Source organism: Schistocerca piceifrons, chromosome 1 (genome assembly GCF_021461385.2).
Source record: "Schistocerca piceifrons isolate TAMUIC-IGC-003096 chromosome 1, iqSchPice1.1, whole genome shotgun sequence".
Taxonomy (NCBI): Eukaryota; Metazoa; Arthropoda; class Insecta; order Orthoptera; family Acrididae; genus Schistocerca; species Schistocerca piceifrons.
Genome location: NC_060138.1, coordinates 264,848,122 through 264,861,335, shown reverse-complemented (window position 1 = coordinate 264,861,335; position 13,214 = coordinate 264,848,122). Strand labels below are relative to the sequence as shown.

General features: G+C 41.8%; 1 protein-coding gene across 2 annotated transcripts in view; it reads left to right on the top strand.

Annotated features, from left to right (window-relative positions):
* LOC124782403 (nuclear receptor-binding protein homolog) overlaps positions 1 to 13,214 on the top strand; it is a 436,938-nt gene that overhangs the window by 357,047 nt on the left and 66,677 nt on the right. For both annotated transcript variants that reach the window (XM_047253937.1, XM_047253938.1), the window contains 4 exons: positions 7,302 to 7,526; positions 8,955 to 9,085; positions 9,783 to 9,877; positions 10,275 to 10,358. In XM_047253937.1, coding sequence (XP_047109893.1) covers positions 7,302 to 7,526; positions 8,955 to 9,085; positions 9,783 to 9,877; positions 10,275 to 10,358 — 535 coding nt within the window. The remainder of the gene's footprint in view (positions 1 to 7,301; positions 7,527 to 8,954; positions 9,086 to 9,782; positions 9,878 to 10,274; positions 10,359 to 13,214) is intronic.

Below are 13,214 nucleotides of genomic sequence, written 5' to 3'. Positions count from 1 at the left end.
TCTTCCTGGAGGTGTGGCGCTGCCCGCTCTTTCCATTGGCGCTCGGGTCAGCGCCTTGTTGATGCCATTTTCGGCGCTGTGCTGGTCGGTGTGCAGTCGATGCTTTAGGACTGCACACTACAAACTCTCCTACTACAAGAAGTAAATTTTGTATGCGTTTTAGTAACAAATAGAACTTCATAGCGGATGGACAACAAATTTTCATGTTTTCGACCGTGACTCGAAACCATATTCATGCAGGCTAAAACATCGGTATTTATCGTGTCTGTATCATCTGGAATGTTGGCGCACGACCGCTACGGTCGCAGGTTCGAATCCTGCCTCGGGCGTGGATGTGTGTGATGTCCTTAGGTTAGTTACGTTTAAGTAGTTCTAAGTTCTAGGGGACTGATGACCTCAGATGTTGAGTCCCATAGTGCTCAGAGCCATTTGAACCATTTTTGAATGTTGGCAACATTAGTGACAGTTGGTGGCCAGTTTCCCTTCATCACACCACCACTCACCCCGCTGCTATACCCCATCTGTCTCAGTCTTTAGTAAATCTCGTGTTCAAGTATGACAACGTTTTCTAAATGTTTGCGTAGCGTGTGTCTGAGGCAGGACGTGGGTACCAGCCCGCCATTTACATAGTTGGATGTGTGGAAACCGCTTAAAAAACCATATTCAGGATATCTAACTCGCTAGCTATCGTCGTTAATCCGAGAAGCGGATTCTGTTCGGGTTAGGATCGCTTCCCCGAATTCTGGAAGCGGCGCATTAACGCGCTCGACTATGCGGTCGGGTCGTCTGTGTTATTTTAAGAGTTGATAAAAAAAGTCGAAGGCACTTGGAATTCACGTGCGAGAAGGCAATAAATTTTAAAATTAAATAACAAAAAATTTAATTAAGTCCAATGACCTGGTCTGATGCAGCTCTCGACGCTAATCTATCCTTTAAAATCTCCATCATCTGTGCACGCCACTACAACGCACATTCTCTGGAACCAACTTGTTGTAGTAAAATATTGGGGCCCCCTACCCCCATGCCTCGTGCTATCTCTGCACTGAGATGACAGTCATGGAATACCTCCTAATATCGTGTCGGACCTTATTTCCACGACGTAGTGGAGCAACAGGACGGGGCACGCACTCAAGTCGTTGGAAGTCCCCTGCAGAAGTATAGAGTAATGGTGTCTCGACATCCGTCCGTAGTTAGGAAAGTGTTACTGGTGCAGGATTTTGTGTGCGAACTGGCCTGTCGAGTATATCCTATAAATGTTCTATGGGATTCATCTGGGTAGCCAAACCATTCACTCGAATTGTCCAGAGTGTTCTTCAAATCAATCGCGAAAAGTTGTGGCCCATTGACATTGCGCATTGTCGTCCATAAAAATTCAATCGTTGAATCGTTGTTTGGGAATGGCTGCAAATGGTCTCAAAGTAGCCGTGGACCAGTGGACGTAGTCCACTCCATGTAAACACACCCACACTGTTATACAGCCACCACCAGCTTGCACAGTACCTTGTTGACAACTTGGGTCAGCGCCACACTAGAACCCTACCAACAGCTCTTACCAACAGAAATCGGGACTGGTCATGATTTTCCTTGTCCTCTAGGGTCTAACCGAATTGGTCACGAGTCGAGGAGAGGCGGAGCAGGCGATGTCGTGCTGTTCAGGGGCCATCACACAGCAATATTGTCAACCTGTCCAATATATTGACCGTCGGAAGGCGCGAATTGACGTACTGTCAATACTAGAAATACTTTACGAACAGTATTGAGGGACCTCAGAATATTCTCAGTATTGTCAATACATACTGAACGTGTGAGGTAAAGTGTTGACGTTTGACAATATTCTACGTTCAGATGCCGGCCGGAGTGGCCGAGCGGTTCTCGGCGCTTCAGTCTGGAACCGTGCGACCGGTCTGCCCCGGCCGTCATTGCGCTATTTCCAGGCGGTCCCGCATATCTGACTCCGCGGCCGCGATGTTGGTTCATTGACGCGCAACGTTTAAAAATACCGCGTCGCCACGTCACGGCATGGTGCTGTGGAGGGATCAGTGGGCGTGGCCGGCGGCGGCACCACCACACACGGTTGCGCGGATGCATAATGTAACACCTTTATGGAATCCGCCTGCCGCGGATCCGTTCCACTCTCCAACCTTATCAACGCGAATCACGCCTGGTCGCCTGTCAAATTTGTACCGCAATTTCACGCCCAGTAAATGGCCGGAGAACTAAACATCATGGGAAAGAAGCATTCCTACTGATTTTAGGCCTCGTGTGTTGAAATTACAACACCAAGAAGAATCCATGTGAGTCGCTTTAACTCTATACAACAAATGTAGTATTTGATGAATGATTAAGTGTGTACAAATCTTACATATATCTGACCTGTCGTTCAGTATACTCTGTCCAGCCATATTGTGACCACCTGTCAACAGCCTGAATACCATTCTTTTTGAAGTGCGGACCACAGCAAGACGTGTAGGAAGAGTCGGTGAGGTTCTAGAAGGCACCGACAGGGATGTGTAGCCACGCCGAGTTCAGTGCTGTAGCCCAGGTGCGCTAGGTTTCTTGGTTGAAAAGTGACGCGAACAGCCCGGTTGAGGTGGTCCCACAGAACCTGTATTCGGCTTAGACCCTGGGAGTTCGGTGGCCAGGGAAATATTGTGACACGCTGTATTGTTGCAGGTTGTCAGTTTTTATTCTGATGGAGCATGAAACGTGATTTATCTGAAAATGCCATATTCCCTCTCTCAGTGGACGTTTAATTACGGTATTGGCGTGGAAATTCCAGCCTTCGTCTCCGATCAACAGCAGTCAGCATGGGTTCATGAACGTAACTCCAGCTGCGGAGGCCCATACGCAGCAACATTCGTTGAACGGACATTGTTAGTAGCCCCTAGGTTCAGTTGCTGAACTGTTGCACATCTATTCGCCTGTACACATCTCCGCAGCCCGTCGTTCTCATTATTTGCGTGGTTCACCACAGTTGCCTCGGCGCCGGTTCTGGATAGCGCCATTTTTAGCCATGCACGGTTAACTTCAACCACGGCGGGACACGAGCGTGTACAAATGTAGCCGTTGCGGAAAAGCGTCTATCGTTGGCCCGAAAGTCAATGTTCATGCCCTTTTGGACGTCAGAGAAATCGCTACGTCTCCGCAGTACGAAGACGACTGCATCGTTTCCCGTGACCTTCGATACGCTTATTATACACTCCACTGCTAGTTGCTGCCATCTGTCACTTGAGTGTGGCTATTGCACGTAGATTCTAACAAAGGCGGTGGTCACATTAATGTGACAGGACCGTGGTAATATGGAAGCCCCTCTTGGTACCACCAGGGCATCTAAGCCTCATGGCATCAAATCCTGTACGTTTCTCAGGATCTCCCTTCATGCACCCTTCCTGCAAATATACAAATAAAATAACTGGTTTCTGGAGAGCCATGATGGACGAGTTCCCGGCCAGCCATTCTCCAGACAAGTTAGATTGGCTAACGAATAGGTCAGGGAAACCAAGTAATACCCATAATTATTTTTAAAGACGTCGTGTGTAGTTCCCTGAAGAAGGGACCTAGTGCTCTGAAAATCTCATGTTTCCAGAGTGGATCTTCTTCTCTGCAACGGAGTCTGCACTGATTCTAAACTCTGGCGACCCAGGACGGACTCGACCCCGGAACGTCGCCTTCGACGTGCATAGCTTTCGCAGACTGAGCTAACCAGAGACGACTCACGACCCGACCCGTCCTCACAGCTTCAGTTCTGTTCCGATCCAACATATGATTTGAATATCCTTAATTGCTTCCAATACCTACAAACGGAGATGGGGCATGGTTGTGTCCACTGCACTTCGCGCAGTCACGCTTACGAGGCGAGGAGTTTTTTTTTTTAAAGATATGGTACATGAAGTTCAGAAATCAAATAAGGAAATCGATACAACACTCAAAAATTCTCAAGGAGATGGACTTCTAAGTTTCCCTGACGTTTCTAATACCCTGCAGCAAGTTGTTATTCTCATGGGTCGCGTGCTTCGGTGGTAAAATGATTGCCTACCACATGGGTGACATGAGGTAGATTCAGAGCTTTGATAGATTTTTAAACAAAGGTTCATATTCCATGAGCATGTCTAAGAACCGTAAAATACATAGCATGAAAAAATTAATTTGTAGTTCCTTGGTTTAAACAATCTATTAATAATTGTTTATAAAAAAGGCATAATATTTGCAATGGAAGTTAATTTTGTGTGCGGCATGTATCTAGAAATGAGGTAATTAGCATATATTTGATGAATTTTATAAGTAAGTGACGTAGGTATTCATAGTGAGCGGAGAAAAAGAAAATGTAGTAACCGAAAGGATACTCGAACCAGCGATTAACCGGTCTCGATCCCTACTGACTTTTTTTCATATTTATGTATTTTACTACTCCTGCTACTACTACTCCTTGGCGCTACAACCCTCGTAGGGCCCTGGCCTCCATCTTCCAACTCCCATCCTTCTCAAGTCCTCTTCCACGTTGTCTAGCCATCTGTCCTTAGTCTGCTCCTTATACGACGTCCGCCGGGTTTTCCCTTGAAAACTTTCTTGACTGTGCTGTTTTCCACCATTCTTTTTACATGTCCCAACTAACGTAGTTTATTACTCTTTATTTCAGTCACAATATCTGGTTTGTTGTACAACTCTCTGATCTCCTTATTTGTGATTCTCCGAAAACCCCAATCAGTTACTGGCCCGTAGATTTTTCTAAGTATCTTCCTTTCCCATCTCAGCAACAACACCTCATCGTTTTGTGCCATAGTCCAGGTCTCCGAACCATACATCACCACTGGTCTGTGTATTTTACGCTTCACGGAAATACTCGTCGAAATGCACAGTTGTTTCAACATTTGCATCGGTCGTGAATCGAACCGAGGACTCCAAAGTGGGAGATCAGCATTATACCAGAGTCACGTCGTCTCTCGCAAATACTCTCTCTTACTTTACTTAAAAAATTCAGAAAACTTAAAAGTCGATTTTCTCGAGACTTTTTCAGCGTTGCATGTTAAGTGCCTTGGAAGATTGATTTTTGAATTCTGAACTTCACGTATCAGAAATACAAAATATTACAAAAAACAGATAGCCCTTCCTGGCCACTGTCATCTATGTTGCTCACACGCTGCGGTCACCACTGTAGTGTCTGAAATTTACGTGGTCATAGTACGTGCTGAGATAGGATAAACCGAAAACACATTTTACCTCCTGGCCAGCCAGTGACGGCGTTAATAACATGTCAAGTGCAGTCCGAAACGTTTGAGGTTTCATGACAATCGCCATGAGCCTATACACACGACCCAACTTGCAGAAAATGAAAATCGAATTTCGGGAACGGATTTTCGCTGTCATGTTATACGTTGGATATGTATATATTTTGCTTTCCTAATCAAATTCCGGTTTTTCGAGCGTCAGTTCTTCACGAAGGGTGCCTGTAAAACAGCTCTTCAGATTTTATTAACCCATTGAAGTGATGCTTATAATTTCCTACTTTTTGAACAAAAATACTATTGTGGACATGAGTTAACTATTGAGGATGAGGAGATCGTTTAATATCATAGTTTTAAACATCTTTATTCACTCCAATTAATCTGTGAAAAACTGTTGTTTCATATCCACCTGCGTCATGCAATTTGTGGAAAAATGTGAAGTGATTGCTTATGGAAGATGATTGTACTCAAACATTTTGTGAACGTGGAGTGGTTGCAAATATTCCCGAATGGTAAAGATACATTCATATTCCTGTGCACATAATTAGCGAATGTTTGATTATTAGCCATCGACAGTGTGCTAGAACCTTTGCCGCTAGTACACAAAGAGGCTCTAGCTGTGTAGAAATTAACCACCTACTTAGGATACATGGTTGTTGCCAAGCAGATTTTGATGATCCAGCAAATACATCGGTGTATGTACACCTTTCTGCATTGTTTTAGTTAAAAGAAGTAAATAGATTCCTGGTCAGAGCCAATTCTGTTACCTTTACTTCCACCACATAGTCACTTTACCACATTAATGAGCACTTTGAAAGCTAGTAGCAACCAGACAATGCAAGGTGCATTGGTATGAAGTGAAAAAGAGATTGTGGGAGCTGAAAGCTGGCAGCCAAACCCGATTTTCCAGAATAGATATTGATGTGTTAACATGCATGACCAACCAGAAGCAGAATCGGGAAGTGGCTGTACGAAAAGCTGTTTTTGGGACATAATACAAACTTTTTTAAGGCAATGGGATTCGTACCACCAGTCTAGCTATCAGCAGACAGTTGGACACTGGATATGGCAATTGTCAGCATTAACTCTGCAGATGAAGCTCTTCAATCAGTTGTAGCAAGACGATCAGATACAGTGTTAATACAGCACAGTGATGAAACTCCAGTACCCGCCTAATACTGCGTGTTTCTGTACGACAAAGCAGATGGAAACTGTCGAGAGGCAGCATGGTTACACCAAACCAAGTACCTTCATAGACACCAGTCATATCGTATAACATATCAAGCCCTTTTTGGATGTTATGATCATGGGTCCTATCTGAGAGACGTACATGCAGGGAGGCAGTGGACTGAGCGTATGTCAGATTTGGAGGACGAGGTTCTATTGAGACGAATCCTAGTACAAGCTCCAAAAACGTTGCGTCACTTACACAATGTGCAACTTACAAGGAATTCAAGGAACGCAGGCAGAGGAACTGTCGTTAATCAGTGCCATCTACCATGGCGACAACACATTTCGGACACCCATTCATATGACCTCCTTCCCTCCGTTTCCATTCAGTAATTCATCCCTGCAGATTGTCGGTTATTAATGTTCAATCTGTATAAAAAGTAAAGTGAAACGACCACTAAAGATAGTAAAAGGAAAATTAAATGCCACAATGAGATTAATAGAAAAAAAACTGAAAGGAAATGTAACTCAAGACTGTGAAGATTCTGTACTAAAACATTATCCAAAGGTGTCTTGAGTTTTACTTATCAGTCAGTGCATTTAACCGATAGGTTCAATAGATGGAAGTCAGAACATGAGCATTGTGACACAAGAGGAAAACGGAAGAAAATGTGGTGGTACTTGAAATAGCTACTGTAATACTGTAACGTGGTTTGCAGAGTATAGATTACACATTGTGGAGCAAGCATGGAGTGCATAGTTGTTTCAAAAATTATTATATTAAAAAAATTTGAAACCCTTTTACTTACAGGCTGCAGCAGATTTGCTGATCATAAATTGAATAAAGAAAATACAGTGATTTATCCAGCAGATTTCTGCAGTTTTTTGATGATAACTCTTTCTGTGCAGGTGGACCAGCGTGATGTTCCGGGCATCGACTGTGCTTATTTGGCGATGGACACAGAGGAGGGAGTGGAGGTCGTGTGGAATGAAGTGCAGTTCTCTGAGCGGAAAAACTTCAAAGCCACAGAGGACAAGTTTCAGCAGGTTTTTGAGAATCTGACTCAGCTAGAGCATCCCAACATTGTAAAATTCCATCGGTACTGGACTGACACACACAACGACAAGCCACGGGTGAGACAGATTTGAAATGCTAAATACAGACGTGGAACCATTACATTGTACATTTTTAGAGCAGACTTTTCTTTTTCTACAACTATGTTACAGTACTAGTTTCATTGTGAAGTTTTACCTTTTTGTGATATAGTGAAACATAAATTATTATTTGTTTTATTTGTATTAATTTGGCACATTCTTTTAATGAACTAATACTACATTCAGTTGTTCAGAAAATTTTAGGAATGACAGATGTACTAACTTCCATGTACCAGGTAAGTGAACTGCTGTGTCGCAACACGAGAAGTTGTACCTGGAGTGGAGAGTATAAATAAGATTACAACATTTCATGCTAGATTTTGCTGAGTTTCATTCCACTGTTTTTTATACAGTTAGCCCACTAAGCAGCACTTATTGCAATTCAACACTACCATGGCCATTCTGAATAAACTATTTTTTACTGTCTGCCAAACTTTAGTGTTTCAGAAAATGAAAGTCTACGAGATTCCCACCTCATGTTCTCTTGTCCTTTGTACTGAGACTTCAGAGGATATGATGATGAAACAGGACCAACTCGTGCTTTTCAGATTCATCATTTGTGATGCACCTGAATTAAAATATCAGAGTATAAGCAGATAAACAGTAACAGCCAACTAATTTTTAATTTTCATGCATGTACTTCATCCCACATAAGAATGGTACTCTTGTGATGCCCATACCTCAACCAGTCATCCTACATGCACAATAAATGTGTTAGTCAAATAAGTTAACTTGACATGCCTGCCCTGTTATGTTCATAAATTTTTCTTAGCGGTTTATTGTTACCTTTCCCTCCTTTGTTGATTTCTTTGCTGCCATTCCTTTTTGGCTACTGATAATAAAGATTGATTTGTTGTGCTTTTGAAATGTAGGGATGAATTACGCAAAATAAATGTCTGACAAGAGGGTGAGTGGAATCACATTGTCATAGGTTAGTGTTCATTATGTATCTAATTTATATAGTCAAAGCAGGATTGCTTTGCTACTTGTTTAAGTGAACTAGTGTTGCAGTCAGAAGTTCTACCAGTTATCTTTATCTGCTTCCTGCTGTAAAGTGTCTCATCAGTGTCACTGCTGCTCCAAGTTTAACACACAAATTTGCTAGTTTTCTCTTTCTTACAATATTCTTCATTGTTTTATTCAAAGGCTGCTGCGTTTCTGATGTTCGAGGTTGTCGAGCATAATGATGGATAAGGCTCTTCACAAATGGGGCTATTGACACAACGCTTTCACTTCAAAATTTTTTTGAATTGTGGGCCTCACATTTGCCTTCCCTTATCAACTTTGACAAAAAGAGTTACATTTAGAAATGTTATACAATTTCAACTGAATAATGTTATTTTGAATATGTGTGTAGCTGTAGAAATTTCAGTGCTTTTCAGAAATACCCTCCTTTTTTCCATATAGGTAATTTTCATCACAGAATACATGTCTTCGGGTTCACTGAAGCAGTTCCTAAAGCGCACCAAGAGAAATGTTAAGAAGTTGCCACTTCAGGCTTGGAAGCGTTGGTGTACACAAATTCTTTCTGCATTGAGGTGAGTTGAGTTTCCTTAAATATCAGCAGCCCATTGGAATTATTAAATTTGTTAGGAAGAAACTTGTTTTGATATTGCAGACCTCTATAGGTGGCACCCGTAAACGGATAATTGGCGTAAATCAAGGAAAGCATGTTAGCCTGATACTCAAAGAATTCAAAATGCTTTTCGTGGTTTGTAGCTAAAAATGTCACCTTGGCAGACAGGTCTGCATTTTTGGTTAAATAAAGAAACTGTCTTTCTTACTTTATTAAACGAACTGAGAGAATGAGTTTGGGAAGTGTGTACACACCATATGGAACAAGTGATGATTTAAAAGTTGTTTATAAGCAAATATGATGCAAAAGATTTTAAAAAGTAGTGTGATGCTTAGCAAATACAGGCACTGTTATGATTTAAATTAATATTTACTTGGTATTTTCGAACACTAAATAGCAGCACCAAAAATGAGCTATGTAGGTGTGTGCCAATAATACTAATAGGATTTAAAATTGTTCAGGAGGTCAGTCAGGAGAGGCTCATCCATGTTCCCTATGGCTTACACACGTGTCTTCTCATTCCTCATGAAAATGCAGTGTTCTCAGCATAGCAGAGCCCAGATGTCAACAGCAGCTGCAGCCCACGACCCTGCCGGGCCCTGCCCACAGTATACATCCATCTTTGTTGATGGGGTAAACGCTGATGTTTTTCTTTCCAGTTACATGCATTCCTGTTCTCCACCCATCATCCATGGGAATCTCACCTGTGATACCATATTTATTCAGCACAATGGCCTCGTGAAAATAGGATCAGGTAAAGTGAAGCAAAAGCAACTTTTTCTTACTGTCTTTAGTATTAAGACTTCCTTAGTTTTCGACAATCGTGGTGTCAGCTCACACCGTGAGAATTCATTTCCTTGGATGGCTTTAGAACAGTCCTGGCCGATACGATTTTAACACACACACACAAGAACATCGGCCGTGCGCGGACGGTGTGGGTACGCAGTTCACTGCCGTGGTGATTTACTGCAATTGTAGGGGGGAGCGCGGTTGTTCCGAAACGTAAAATAGTATTGGCTTTATGTTATCCGACCGAGGTACTTGTGTGTGAAATCGGGCGGTGTGTATTGTTTGCAACAGGAAAAGTCAAAGCCATGCAAGGTAATATTCCAAAACTTGAACTAATAAAGATGTTTTAAATCTCTCCACAGTGGCTCCTGATGCTATTAATCACCATGTAAAGACGTACCAGGACAACATGCGAAATATGCATTTCATTGCTCCAGAATATGGAAGTAAGTATATAAATTAGTTGCTATAATGTACCATTTACAATGTTCTCATCATTTGCCTTATGACCATCCCTCCCACATAAAGACTTTTACGTTATTAAGGTCTCGGAGATTCTTTGAACAGGTGAGAGCTTTTTTGCTCATTTTCAGTCAGTCATCTTACATTTGAGGGACTCAAAAAGCATTGGATATCAAATTCATCTTGCCTAAGGTACATGGCTTACAGGGGCTCTTACTAATATTTCACTAGAACTTGGTTTGTTTGTTAGTGTTCATTACTTCAGACAGATATTACAAAGAGAGCATGCAGCTTCCTGGCTGCAGCACCAAGGGCAACTTCCAGAACGAAGGACAACTGCTTCAGATTAACCCCTGGAATTCTTCCCTTCCATATTTTCTTTGGCACTCTGTTTTTATGCCACTTTTTTATCCTTCTCTCCTCTCCCCAATTGCTTTAGCGCCCTGTTCTCATCTGTTCTGTATACAAATTGCTTACAACTTTTTACTTAAATGCTATCAGTGTGGTACACCAATATTTCTTGTTCACCCTCGGTAGCTGAATGGTCAGTGTGACGCATTGTCAATCCTCTGGGCTCGAGTTCGATTCCCAGCCTGGTCGGGGAATTTTCTCTGGCCAGGGACTGGGTGTTGTGCTCTCCTCATCATCATCCTATCATTTTCATCGACTGCAGGTCGCCAAAGTGGCGTCAAATTGAAAGACCGGCATGGGGCGAATGTTTCGCCCAATGGGGGGGCCCTAGCCATACAATTAAATAAATAAATAAATAAAATAAATAAATAAATAAATAACCATTATTTCTTTTGCATTGTGATGCATCATGCAAGTTTGGACATACAGTAAGAAGCTGAAACACTGTAACTGACATCAATAATAGAAATTGTGGAAGAATTAGTTACTAAAAAGAAGACAGTGAAATATACTCACATTGCGCTCAGAGACATTCCATGATAAAAGATACACTACCCAGCAGAAATAAAAAATTAATTTCAGTCTTTTTTTATGGATCAGTGTTGAGGACTGGGCTGTAATTTTATGACAACTTTGCCTAATGCTTACAGAGAGTAATTTTAAAGTTCATCACTAACTACCTGTGTAGCTACATAGGCAATATTAGTTGATGCATAGATGGACAGGAATGATTGCTGGAATAGAACATTCAAATGTGATTCTGGCCCTAGGCATCCACACAAGAGAGGGGGGGGGTTAGGTAGCATTTTGCATGCTCCCCCCACCCCACCCCCACGTTCTGGAGAACATAGTTGTGGGTAACCATCATAAAGTTTTTTGTGTCACATACAAAATTTTGTTCTTATTGCATGACGTAATGGCGTATTGGTCCCTTTCTCCTATCTTAACTAAGCCTGCCCTTCTCATGTTATTCCTCCAGTCAACTCCAGTTACAAGTAAAGAGTAAGTGGGGGGGGGGGGGGGGGTCTCTTAGGCATTGGGAAGCCCGCCTCTGTAGGGGAGTAAACCTTCAAAAGAAAATCTGGAAGGCTGCACCTCTCGTAAGCGAACAAATGAAGTTTCTCACTTGCTACTAGTACCCAAAAAGCTGTGGTCAAGGTCGGATACACTAATGATCAACACAGCAGTTTGAGAGGTGAAGAATAACTAGATTGCTAATACAATTAAGGTAGCAGCATGGAATGGCAGAAGATTAATGAAAAAAAGAAGTGGGCAGAAATTTTAGAGAAACAAGGAACCAAGACACAAACAGCTAGAAGGTAACACACATGATAATATTTGACGTTCTCAATTGGAACAGAAAAGTTGGAGAGAACAAGCAAATGGCTTAACATTTACATGCTTAACAGATCAGAGAAGTGAATTACAGAACGTCATTATATCAGTGAAAAAAATTGTGATTATCATTGCAGTTTATGCATCTCACGAAGGCAGGGGAGGGGAGCAGATTTTGTTTATGAACTGCAATCAGTTTTGGTCAAGTGCAACGATAAACATCAAATAATACTGACAAGCAATTAAAATGGAAAAAGTCAGGAATAAACCTATCCCAAACATTTTAGGAATCATTGGAGAAAACATCTTAAACAGTGGAAGATTGCAGAGAGATTTTATTTCTTGTAACTAATACTTTTTTCCACAAAAAAGCAGCCATAAAGATACATGGTCAGCTCGGGAAGTTAACTCTCTTATTGACTATGTAATCATTAATGAAAAATTAGAAGGCAAGATAAGATACACAAGGAGGCACAGTGCATATGACATAGTTTTGGACCATTTCTTGCTTATATCTGAAATAGCTATCTACACTAGATGAAGAAAGAGCAAAAAACTGACAAGAAAGATACCTGCAAAGTATATCTTGGTTCAAATGGCTCTGAGCACTATGCGACTTAACTTCTGAGGTCATTAGTCGCCTAGAACTTAGAACTAATTAAACCTAACTAACCTAAGGACAGCACACACATCCCTGCCTGAGGCAGGATTTGAACCTGCAACTGTAGCGGTCGCTCGGCTCCAGACTGTAGTGCCTAGAACCGCACAGCCCCTCAGGCCGGCACAAAGTATATCTGTTAAATGAAACTAGCATATGAGATCTGTACCGGAGGAGACTTACTGAAGAGCTAGAGCAGAAAGAACAACCAGAAGAAATGAGGAAGAAATAGAAAACTATAGAAACTGCAGTTAAGAAAGCAGCCGAAAAAGCTTTAGCAAAAGGAAAAGATAAGAAGGAAGAATGGATTAAAAATTTAGACACTAGAAATAGGTAAAGTACTAAATAAATAAATATGCTTATCTTGAGTAGCTCAATGAAATGACTGAGGAGAATCATAAGATTTACCAACACTAGAGAAATGTGGCAAGTTTGA